This window comes from Cetorhinus maximus, chromosome 17 (genome assembly GCF_964194155.1).
Source record: "Cetorhinus maximus chromosome 17, sCetMax3.hap1.1, whole genome shotgun sequence".
NCBI lineage: Eukaryota > Metazoa > Chordata > Chondrichthyes > Lamniformes > Cetorhinidae > Cetorhinus > Cetorhinus maximus.
This window is the reverse complement of record NC_135895.1, coordinates 45,681,224-45,693,922: the sequence shown is the minus strand read 5'-3', so window position 1 is coordinate 45,693,922 and position 12,699 is coordinate 45,681,224. Positions and strand designations below refer to the sequence as shown.

At 39.9% G+C, this 12,699-nt stretch overlaps 1 protein-coding gene across 2 annotated transcripts in view; it reads right to left on the bottom strand.

Moving 5' to 3' along the window:
- The window catches only part of faf1 (Fas (TNFRSF6) associated factor 1), a 383,193-nt gene that overhangs the window by 125,480 nt on the left and 245,014 nt on the right, over positions 1-12,699 (bottom strand). For both annotated transcript variants that reach the window (XM_078561145.1, XM_078561146.1), the window contains exons 14-15: positions 778-914; positions 205-293 (exon numbers count right to left, since the gene is read on the bottom strand). In XM_078561145.1, coding sequence (XP_078417271.1) covers positions 205-293; positions 778-914 — 226 coding nt within the window. The remainder of the gene's footprint in view (positions 1-204; positions 294-777; positions 915-12,699) is intronic.

The window sequence follows — 12,699 nt, the reverse complement described above, 5'->3', positions numbered from 1 at the left end:
TTTGTTTTAAAACAAATGGTGAATATGTTTATTGGATGCAAAATAGTGCCTTAAATGCAAAAAGATGAAAGCGGGAAAACTCTCACTTTTAAAAGGAGTCCTGTGTTGCATCTCCAATTTGTATCTTAAGATCTGTTTTCACATTCGTAAGATATTCTTAGATTGCAACAAGTAAAACATTTAAATATTTTCACATCTCTTTACCTCATCCCTTATATCCTCTTGTTGTTGAGCTGTGAAGATCTCCATGGCATTCATCAGCCGCATCATCAAATCATCTACTGTTGTATTACCTAGCAACAAAGGAACACAACTGAGCTTTAAGCTATTAAGATTAATGCATGTTTGATGGAGGCAAGCAATTTCAGCTTTCATTAGAAAGGCATTAAGAAGTGGCAATGTTAAAAAAAGGTATGAATTCAAGATTAGGTCGAATGTATTGTGTGCCAGCGCAGCTATTTTTAATCACATACTTTAATTCACTTGTTTTTATAGTTAGTAAGGAAAGGTCTATTTGCAAATATTATATTTGATAATAGAATAAAAATCTTGAAAAAGATGAATTTACCAGAAAGCATTTCGACAATGAGCTTTTGTGTGCATCATACGCGGACACAATATGAATAAAGGTAGTGTATCCAAATTTTCTCATCCTCAGAATAAACATTCATTGAAGTAAAAATTACAATTGATGGATTTTCTAATTTCTGCCATTTGTCTTGATTGTTCTACACACAAATGACATTCAAAAAATATTGATTTTCTACTTGAAATTACCTTGAATTACATTCAAAACTTCATTGGATGATCGTTTCCCCATTATAATAAGAAGCAGGGGAAACTGATCAGTTTTGTACGTTCGAATGGTTTGTGCCACAACACTGCCAAAATGTCTTGTGCACATGCTCAAAAACCTGTAGAAAGATAGAAAAACCAATTAAATCAAGCAAAGCACTCAATTGTCATTACCTGTAACCTAGTCAAGCACAAAGCTGAAAATTTACTTTGCTACGAATCAAAATTTCTTTCAATATTGCTTTTTAACAACAGGCTTTGAAAAATATCCTATTCTAAATAACAGCCTATATAAAAATGTTCTCACATTCTGTATTATGAAGTTTAGTACATGTTGTAATTAATTGGATTTACTTCTCCAACCATTGCTTATATATCTTTCACAACTGGTCACCTCATGGCTGCATATTGTATCTGAAGAATGAAAAGCCATAGCATCATTTCCTTTTGTAAAATGGCTGATAGCTCATGTGGTAAATGTTCATCATCTTCGTAGTTGTATAGCTAAATAGTCACATTAATTTAATGACGCTCTCAACCATCGTGTGGTGGGGGGGGGGGGGGGGGCGGTGGAAATTGCTCTTTAAATGAATACTTCAATCTGTTTGTAGTGAGGAATCGGGCGGGGTTGTGGGTGGGTGTGTGTGTGTGTGTGTGTGTGCGAGCGCGCGCGTGTGTGGTATACATCTAGAATGGAGCCTGCTCGATTTCCCAATCCCCAGGTGCATACGAAAAATCTATTCCACTATATTTTGGAAACCAAATAATGATTTTACTTATATTTCAGTTTAACCCTTTGACTTCTTTTATAGATTTCCGAATATTCAAACACCTTCTTTGAATGAATATGGTAAAAAATAATACTCTGCAACATTATTAATTGCTATGAAGTAGAAAGAGAAATATATAAAATCAGATTATCTAGCTTGTTATAGGTATAAATACTTGTGTTTAAAAATTGTATTTCTACCAGTTTTCATTTCCTATTTTGATCTTTTTGTTTTTAAAAATGAAAATTAGAATGCCGAATCTCTTTTATCTATATTACGCAGATACAACTTGCCATGTTAGGACCAAGTTGTTGCAAAGTTAACATAATTCTGCAACCTTATTGATGGTTAAAATGGACTGCTGAATGAGTTTTATTTTACAATTAGATTGAGAACATTCTTCAACACTAAATGGGTTATTGTTTTTACATATTAATGCACTTGAATATTACATATAACTGATTCTGGTTTGGCCTACTCAATCAACTCATAAATCAAGAGGGGGATTGCACCCGTACCAGCAGGTTTAAGTGTATACCAACATTACAACTATATGTGAAAAAATACAATCTGATTTTACATCTAAATATTTGATGGCAACTCAAATGCCATAGTAATAATGAAATGCAAAGGGTGGAGTGCAAATAGAATTTTTTTCAGAAAATCCAATTTAATAGGCTGCTGCTCAGATTGCTGGAAATATGATCTGAGCAATGTGGAATAAAACACGAATGGTGGCATACTGAATATGACCATTGCAGGAAAAGAAATTATTATATTTTTCTTATTGATCCAAATACGGGACTCTTGCTTGGTCTTGGTTCCAGCTATTGTCTTAATTTCTGTCCGAATCAATATGTAGCTATATAAATAGCAACCTAGAAAATGTTGAATCATTTGCACGAAAAAAAATACATTTATAAAAATTAATTATCTAATGTTAGAAATTGCCTGAAAGATTAGTGGCAAATGGTTTCCCCCAGCAGGTGGCTTGAGATTATAGTTTTACTTTGGTCAGTGTATACGTAAGGGAATAAGGGTATGAGTATCAAAGTCTAATACTCCGTGATTGTGAGAGAGACAAACTGTGAGCGTTTGAGATAATGTGCGTATGCGTGAGAGTACGTGAGTGAGAACGTACGAGTGTGAGAGGGAGAGTTGAGTCAGACAGATAACACGGGACTTAGCTTTCAATTTTCTGCAGAACCAATTATAGAAGAAAGCATCCCGACATCCAGGCAGAAAATTTACGAATAACAAAAGAGTGATGTGGGCAGATATGGGAGACATGAAAAATAAAAACAAAATAGTTTTTTTGGAATAATTTTACGCAGATTAGGTTGTGAAGTAAAAATGATAAATTCAAAGTTTTATGTGGGATAAAGGTTTTTAATGTCACTCAGCATGGCACAAATAAAAATGAAATAGTTTGTGCTGGGAATAGGAGGGATGTTTGAGTGCATTTATGTGCATACCCCAGATCAGCAGTACGATGAGTAAAAATCAAATCTAGTTACTGATTTAAATGCAATTAAACTTAACTCCGTTTCATCACTAATGTTTGCCCAACGACAATAGAAATAGAAACATAGAAAATTTACAATACAGGAGGTTGTCATTTGGCCCATCTTGTCTGTGCCAGTCGAAATAACTATCCAGCTTAACCCCGTTTTGTACCTCTTGCTCGTAGCCCCATGGATTACAGCACTTCAAGTGCACAGAATAATTTTTAAAATGTGACGAGTGTTTCTGCTTCTACCACACTTGCAGGCAGTGAGAATTTCAGACCCCAACTGCCCTCTGGGTGAAAGAGTTTCTCAACTTCCTTCTAATCCTTCTGCAATAAACAAAATTGCAAATTTCCTTGTGTATACTTCACTCTTGGTCCTATACATATAAATCTGTTTTGTAAGTATATAAGCACAAAAGGACCCCACCATTAGCTATTGCATTGTAAAAGGGTGCAGTTGGAAGGAACCAAGATAAATTTCATCTTGGCGCTTGGGGAGAGTGTAGAAGTATGTATTTTCCATAGCCTCAGGGCCTCACTACAGGAGTTCCTCAGTGATGAGTCCTTGGTTGAATGAAAGATAACTATACGCAAGGAAAGTGTTATTTGCAAAGGGCCATGGGCCCATTTTGCAACCAATAGCCCGAATAAAATTTCTTTGCAATAGCTGGATTGATTTTTCTTCATATTTGCTCGTCATTTTTCATCCCTGTACTTGGGTGGGGGAAAGAGTGAGTTAGTTATATACGAAAAGATAAATGAAACACAGTTTGCACACAGGTGACTGAAAAGCAGTCTGTAACAAACTACAAAGTGTATTTTACGTGCTTATAATAATCTGATGTTAATTTTACATTGGTATAAATTCACATTACAATCCTCCAGAAATGGCTTCCAATCAAGCCTCCCTAATATGGCAATTTAACCTTAGAATAGCACTACATCAGCTCTATTGTAGTTGTTAAAGCTGGTATCAAGTAGGCCAGTGATCTCCACCACTGAGAAGCACAGGAGCAGCCCTGTCAGGGGAATACCTTAAACTTCAAGTTTCCCTGCAAGTAGTACATAAGACACTGGAAATCAATCCACCACCTGCATCATTGTTGCACATGTACCACCACTGTCATCATATCAGCTAAATATGTTACTCCGAACATAGCAGTCTATTATTATGCTTCACATATATAATTTTTTTTTGTTGAAATTTGTGCTTTGGAAATAAATTTTTAGGTCAAGGTAGCATGATTTTCTCCCAATTTTTAAACCACAGTGAAGTAAGTGGTATCAAGAAGCCACATTTCAAATTCCAGCACAGAGCTTTCTGCTCCAGAAGTGTATACCTGATGATGATACAGCAACAATGCTCTAGGCAGGGAATTCCAAGAGGTTGAATCAGTGACAATGAAGTCATGTTGTGTGACTTGGAGGGGGCACTTGGAGATGATGGAGTTCCATGACATTGCATTCCAGCCCTTGGTGTAGTTTTCAGAGGAGGAATATGCTATCAAAGTAACTTGGGAGAGTTTCTGCAGTGCTAACTGTAGATCATACATACCACAGCCAAGGTGTGCCAGTAAGAGGGTGAAAATTGAACTTGGGGTGGTTCGCCAATGAAATGGCCAGCTCCAACTTGGATAGTGCCAATTTTTGAATGCTGTGGTTACACCCATCCAGGCAAGTGGCAAGTATTCCATCACACTCCTGTTTTAAGCCTTGTAGGTAAAACTAATGTTTTCAATGTTCAAGTGGTGAACAACTTGCTGAATATTATTCAGCCTCTGCCCTACTCATGTAGTTTCATATGTTTCAAAATTATATATGTTTCTGATCAATGGTAGTCCCAAAATGATCTGGGGAGAGGGATTTCAGCAAAGGTGTGCCACTGAAGGTCAAGGGGGAAAGACAAACTGGAATTTTTCTTGTTCAAGATGGGCATTATTTGCCACTTATGTGACATAAAAAGCCTACTGTAGGATGGCACAGGCTGGTTTATTACCATTTTCTATGAAGAGCTGAACACTGGGGAATCAATATAGAGCAATAGAGGGATGGTCATTGATGAAGCGTTTGAAGATGGTTAGGCTGATGATGCTTCTCTGAGGAACACCTTCAGTGATGCCCTGAAGCTGTGATGACTGGCCTCTGAAAACCATACTATCTTCCTTTGTGTCAGGTATGGTCCCAACCATTGGAGGGTTACTCCTTTCATCTCTATTGACTTCAGCTTTGTTATGGCTCATTGGTATGATACACAATTAATGTTGTCTTGTGGGTGAAGCTAGTTACTATTGTATATCCATTGGCATTCATCTTACGTCCAAGGCTGAATCAAGACTGCAATGAGGTCTGGTGGAACTTGAACTGAGCATTGATAAGATTATTGGAGCAGCACTAAACCACATGCACTGTTAGTGTCAATGTTCTAGTTTGGTTTTTCACAATTAACCAGGTGTGGGTATCTACTTAGTAAAAATAAATTGTAATTATACAATTATAACAAATCATGAGTCAATCTGGCCAAAGTTTTATTCAAAGTAAAATTATATTTATTAACTTCTTGCCTCAAAAAGCCATTGACAGCACAAAGAAGTCAATTTGGCCCAATGCACCTGCGCCAGCTCTCTGAAAGAGCTTTCTACTTTCCCTTATCCGTTAACTCATATTCCTTTCACAGTTTTGTTTCAAGTATTAATCCACTATCTTTTTAAGTGCTATTATGGATTCTGCATCCACCAAATATTCTAGAATAATAATTTTCTGCATAAATAAAATTGCTGCCCTCTTGCAAAAAATCAGTTGAAATACTTTATTTGTATTTACTTTATCAAAGCTCTTCATAAACAGTTCCATCAAATCTTCTTTTAATCTTCCCTGTTCTACTGAAAAGAGTCCCAGTTTGCCTGGTCTCTCTAAAGCTTCTCATCCATGGTATAATCTTAGTGCATCTCCTTTCCACAGTGCTCACACCCATGCTAAAGTGCCCAAATCAGACAGAATATGCTAACAGTGGCCTAACCAATAATTTGCGTAAACTGAACATTACCCCTTCGTATTTTACTCCACTCCTCTATTTATAAAATCAATGACTCTATGCACTTTAAAAAATATTTTTGGCAACATGTCCTTCCACTTTTAAAGGTGTATATCTAAACCCAAGTCTCTCTGTCCTCCACTTCTTTTAAAGCTTTATTCTTCCTTCTTAAGTGTATTACCTCACCTTTTTTGACATCAACTTTCATCCATCTGTCCAATCTACAAATTTGTATATAGTCCCTTGGAAGCACAGAACTTCAGTATTGCTGAAAAAAGAGATGCGCTGTCAAAACTTTTTGTCTTGCACTCGTCAGGACTGGTGCAAGAATGCCAAATTTCAAAGGGAAAAATTATTTTTATTGCATGAGAAAAGAGCGCTGATTGGTTGGCAAGTCGACTCTGGTTGAGAAAATGTGTAGGCCATATCATTTCTAAATTTACAATTACATTGTTTTCCTATGTATTAATAATTTGAGTCCCAAAATGTCAGTAAAGCTATGCTTTTTAAGTGAAATATATTAGTGCCAGTAGGCATTTTATTTCGAACCACGTGGTGTTCTGAATCATTAGTCTTTAGCAAGGCTAGAATTTCATTATGCAATGGTTTAATTATTTAATTCAAAGCCATTAAAACATGAATTACAGAAAACTTTACTTACTTCTGACAGGGGTTGGTATATACAGGGACCACTGCTTTTCTTGATCTAGACCTGGGTGTACAGGGAGCGATTTCAAAATTTGATGATGATGCAAGACTTGGAAGTATTGTGAGCTGTGAGGAGGACAGTGATAGATTTCAAGAGGATATAGACAGGCTGGTGGAATGGGCAGAACGTGGCAGATGAAATTTAACTTTGAGAAGTATGAAGTGATACGTCTTAGTCAGGAGAACAAGGAGAGGTGACATAAAATAAAGGGTACAATTTTAAAGGAAATGCAGGAGCAGAGGGACCTGGATCTATATGCGCATAAATCATTGAAGGTGGCAGGGCAGGTTGAGAAAGCAGTAAATAAATTATATTGAATCCTGGGTTTTATAAATAGGGGCACAGAGCACAAAAGCAAGTAAGTTATGAACCTTCATAAAACACTGGTTCAGTCTCAATAGGAAGAACGTGAAGGTTTTAGAAAGGGTGCAGAAAAGATTTATGAGAATGGTCTGAGGATGAGAGAATTCAGTTATGTGGATAGACTGGTGAAGCTGGGGTTGTTCTTGGAGAAGAGAAGGTTCAGAGGAGATTTGTTGTACGTGTTCAAAATCATGAGGGATCTGGATAAAGTAAATGGGGAGAAAGTGTTCCCATTAGCAGAAGATCAAGAACACCAGGGCGATTAACAAACAAACCAGAGGCGACATGAGGAAAAACTTCTTTATGCAACAACTGGTTTGGATCTGGAACGCACTGCCCGAGTGTGGTGAAGACAGGTTCAATTGCGGTTTTTTTTTAAAAAAGGGAACTGGATAATTATCTGAAGAGACAAGATTTTACAGGGCTACAGAGAAAAGGGGTGCAGTAGTGGGACTAGCCGAGTTGCTGTTGTAGGCAACTGACAGAGACAATGTGTTGAATGGCCTCTTTCTGTGCTGTAACCATTCTATGATTTTAGTACAGATACATATAAGGAATTTAATAAAGACATAAGGAAGCAAGAAGCTGAAGGTCACTCTGATAGTGCGATCAAGAAGGGTGGGAGAAAGCTTGTGTGGAACATAAACACCAACATAGATGAGGTGGGCCAAATGGCCTATTTCTGTGCCATAAATTCCATGTAAAGCTGCCAGCAGGGAATACAAACACCACATTGCGTTTCACATCCTCAGGCCAACAGAGCCAAGGAATTAAGGCACAGTTGGCAAATGCAGCAGGGTGTTTGGGGATTTTGATGCTGCTTGAGATCCCGGGAACCTTGAGCTTCAAAGACCCTAAAATGCCTGTTTATGAGAAAGCTGTGCGCAGGGAGTTGTTAAAACCTGCCTGTTGTGCTAGATTAATCTTATCTCCATGCTTTCAAGCATTTCACGAGTGACAGCACTGTGACTGAGTCCGAATGCAGCTGGACTGTGGCATGCCTGCCCCTCTTTCGGTTTTATGGTCATACAAGGGGTTACCTCTATATACAAAAGTGCATTTCTATTTGCACTGTTCACAATCTCAGGATGTCCCAAAGTATTTGACAGCTAATTAAGTTCTTTTAGAGTACAGTCACTGTTGTTGCAAATGTAGGAAATAGTTTGGAGATTTCACATTGACGAGTTTTAGACCGAAGATTGGAAGTTTATGGGTGGAGAGGGGTGTGGTTGGAGAGCGGGTGTTGGGGAAATTAGGGGGAGGGGTGAGAAGGTTGGAGGAAGTTGGGATGGAGGGGGAGGTTGGAGGAGGAGGGTGTGTTTTTTTTAAAAAAAAAGCCAGGCAGCTGTAGAGGAGGGTTACTGCTGTTGCTGCAGCTGCACATTGACTCAGGGACATTCATCAGCAGCAGCATGAGGCCCAGGACCCTGGGCCTGGCTTTCCCTCCACCACCACAACCTCCCCAGGCTCCAGGTTCACAGCCACACCACAAGCTCCGGACAGCCCGGCTAAGTCTTGCCATCTGGCCTGAACTCAAACTCCAGGAACTCATGGCAAACTTGCCCTTATTCCCCACATAATAATGCAGATAGAAGTCACGCAACATGGTCTCCGCACCGGCCGCCTCTGCATCACAAGTCATGGAGCCCCACTTGGTTGTGAGAGGATTTCCCTCCAATTCGGACTGCTGCCATCAATTAGCCAAATCCCCTGAATGTTACTCCTTGAAGCAAGTAGCTTCAATATTGGAGGCGTTGAGGATTAAAATCAGCACCAATTATACAGATTGAAAATCCAGTCAGCCAATTAATGGAGTGGATTCCATTGAGAACCCCCAACTTCCCCCTCCACTCCAACCCCCTCCAAACTCCTCTCTGCCCCTCTCCCCAATACCCTCATTTGGAACTCCCCTCCCTCTAACATCCTCCCCCTCCACCTACATCCTCCCAATCTTTGGTCTAAAATTCATCAATGTGAAATCTCCAATCTATTTTCTACATTTACAACAACAGTGGCTATATGCTAAAAGAACTTAATTGGCTATCGCGTAGTTTGGGACATCGAGATTTTGAACGGTGCAAATAGAAATGCAATTATTTACATGGAGGCAACCTCTGGTATGACCATAAAGCCGATAGAGGGAGAGGCAAGCTACAGTCCAGCTCGGTCACGGTGCTCTCATTTGTGAAACGTTTGAAAACACAGAGGTCAGTTTAATCCAACACAACAGGCAGGTTTTAATATTTCTTACTATAATATGCTGAGGGCGAAGAAACTCTGAAAGGAGAAAGGGATGAGTTCACCAAATGACGACAGAGGGAGCGAGTGAAAAGGGCCTGCTTCAGAAAAGCAGCAAAAGCTAGTCCAACAGGTTTCCCAGTGAGTGATCTGGATAAACCCCGAGCTATGGATAGCCGGTACCTGCTGTTACTCAAATTTTCAACCTCAAACTATATTTGAAAGCTGCACTAGTTCAGCCAGCTTTAAAGGGTTTGTGGTGAAAGAAATTTGTTCACCCACCCGGCCTGATTCCCCTTTAATCCCCAATACCCGGCCCAAGTCCCGCTTTAACTCCACCCCCACCCAGCTCGTTCCCGTACCTGATGCGAATCCTGTTAACTTTGCAATCTGTTCTTCGAGTTTTTTTAAAACTCCACCAATGCCCCTGTGAAAGTCATTGCATCACCTTTTCCCCGGTGGGAGCTGCAGAACTCAATTTAGACATGTCCTTACACCCCCACCCCCAAAACCCTCCCTCCCCACTCCTCAAGCTTCCCAACCCTTCCAGCAGCAGCGCAGCAACAAGTGAAATGCCTGACAGACCAGCTTCAAAATATTGGAACTCCGAAAGCTCCGAATTTTTTAAGTTGGCCTGTCAGGTCCTAAGCTCTGGCTGCTCAGTGTGGATAATGAGAACTCCATTTAAAATACTGAGCCTGGGCCTGCCTAGCCCCTGGTGTTTGGAACTGTCTGCACCCCCGTCTCCCGGGCCCTGACTGCAGGTGTCGGAGTGGTGCTCCAGCTCACTCCAGCAGCATTACGCCCGTGCTGAACAGGCTGATTCTTGGCCTGCAGGTATTTAGGCACATGGGACAGGACCTCCCATGAGGTAGTGGGAGGAATTTCTTCCTTTGCTACCCTTCTCTGCTTCCACTCTGCCTCATTAAGGTGTTTGGACTCAAAAGCATGATGTAACTTGATGGACAAGTTACTGCCATTTTGAATCATCCTTCAAGGAGAGCTTCAGAGGATCTCTGAAGCATTTTCTTTTTCCTCCCCTGGAACACTGGCCATTTGAGAGTTGAAGAAGCAGGATCTGGCAGTGGAGACTGTTTTCAGCTACCCAGATACAGTGTCCAGCCCACCCCAGTTGATTTTGCAAGAGTTTTGTCTGAATGCATGTGGAGCTGGCTTCAAGAAGGACACTAAGGCTTATTGGATTGTTCCTCCTTTGCCTAGTACCCTGAGTTCAACTCCATCTTGTTCTCACTTGCTATCCTACAGCCAGTGCATGTTCCAACATAGAGGAAGTACCAACAGGACTCCTGATTTTTTTGATCCACTTTGCTCAAAGGATACTGGGGCAAAATGTAGTGCCCTCACTTCTGTCCCGACTAACATCATCATTTGCCAGTAAGGAATCCTGCGACCTTCTTTCATTGTAAGGCATACTTTGCATGTATTCATGAGCTCTGTATTTAAAAATCATCAACACTGCCATGGCACTTGTTAATTTGTTGCTATTTGGAAAATAACTAATATTCAGAACCAAATAAATTGAATTTGTTCATTCTATTTTACTGAATTTTTTTTTAAAATCACAAAATAGTTGAAAAGTGCAATTAATTAAAACGGTTCTTTTTTTTTTTACTGAAGCGAAGCAATAAACATAGCAAAAGTTTTCAATCCGGCCAATAATAAAACTAAAGACTGAAGTGTTTGCAGAAGAAATCCTATCTACTACATCACAGCTATTACTATATTCTAATCTCCATTACGGATTTACATCAGCTCACAGTTGAGGCACATGAATGTCGAATAAGTATTACAGACAAAGAGTGCACCTAACTTTTGTAACATATCATGAGAAAAATAGGTTACATATTGTAAATAAATCAAATGCACTGACTGACAGAAGAAAGATAATTCATCCGTTTAGAATAAGCAGTGAACATCAGTCCCAGAAAGAAAGTCCCGTCAGCGATTTAAAAAATCAGTGAATGGTTTCCCGCTGCTTTTGTCTTTTTGACATTTTGAAAAGGCCGATTCACTCTTGTCCCGAGGGATCCCCGTGCCTATGGCTGACTTTGGTCCTATAAGAACAGGGCTTTAACTTCAGACCCTGGATGCTGCCGCAGTCAACCCCCTCAACTCTGGTGTTTGGAACAGTCTGCACCCCCTCTCCCGGGCCCTGGTTGGAGGTGCCGGATTGTGCTCTGGCAGCGCTATGCCAGTGATCCCAGCCTTAAATATGTTCAACGATGGAGCATCCACAGCCTTCTGGGGTACAGAACTGCAAAGGTTCACAAGCCTTTGAGTTAAGTAATTTCTCCACATCTCAGTCCTAAATGATTGTGAGGCTGTGCCCCCATTTTTAAACTCCCCAACCGGCAGAAACAATCTCTCAGCATCTACCCTATCAAGCCCCCTCGGAATTGTAGGTTTCAACAAGATCACCTCTCATTCTTCTAAATTGCAGAGAATATAAGCCCAATTTACTTAACCTTTCATCATAGGAAAAATCCCCTCATCCCAGGGACCAATATAGTGAACCTTCGCAGTACTGCCTTCAATGCAAGTACACCCTTTCTTAAATGTGGAGATCAAAACTGCACACAGTGTTCCAGATGTGGTCTCACCAAAACCCTGTAGAACTTTAGCGAGACTTCTTTATTCTTGTAATCTGATCCCCTTGCAATAAAGTTCAACATGCCGCTTGTCTTCCTAATTGCTTGCTGCATTTGCATGCTAACTTTCAGCGTTCCTTGTACAAGCCAAAAGTCTCTTTGGCTTACCAAAGTCTCTTTGAACATCAACACTTACAAGTTTTGCACCTTTGAGAAAATATTGTTTTTCTATTATGACCAAAGTGAATAACTTCACACTTCCCTTTATCAAACTCCATCTGCCATCTTGTTATCCACTTACTTAACCTGTCTATATTTCTTTGCAGCCTCTCCATGTCCTCCCCACAGCTTACCTTTCCACGTAGCTTGGTATCATCAGCAAACTTTGATATATTACTCTGTCTCTTCATCTTAATCATAAATATAGATTGAAAATAGCCAAGGCTCCAGCACTGAACCTTGCGGGACTCTACTTTTCACTGCTTGCCAACTTGAAAAATCTCCGATTATGCCCACTCACTGCTTTCTATCTGTTAACCAATCCTCTATCCATGCTAAAATGCTGCCCCCAACTCCATGGGACCTTATCTTGTCTATTAACCTATTGTATAGCACCTTATTGAATGCCTTTTGGAAGTCCAGGTATACTATATCTACTGGTTCCCCTTTATCCA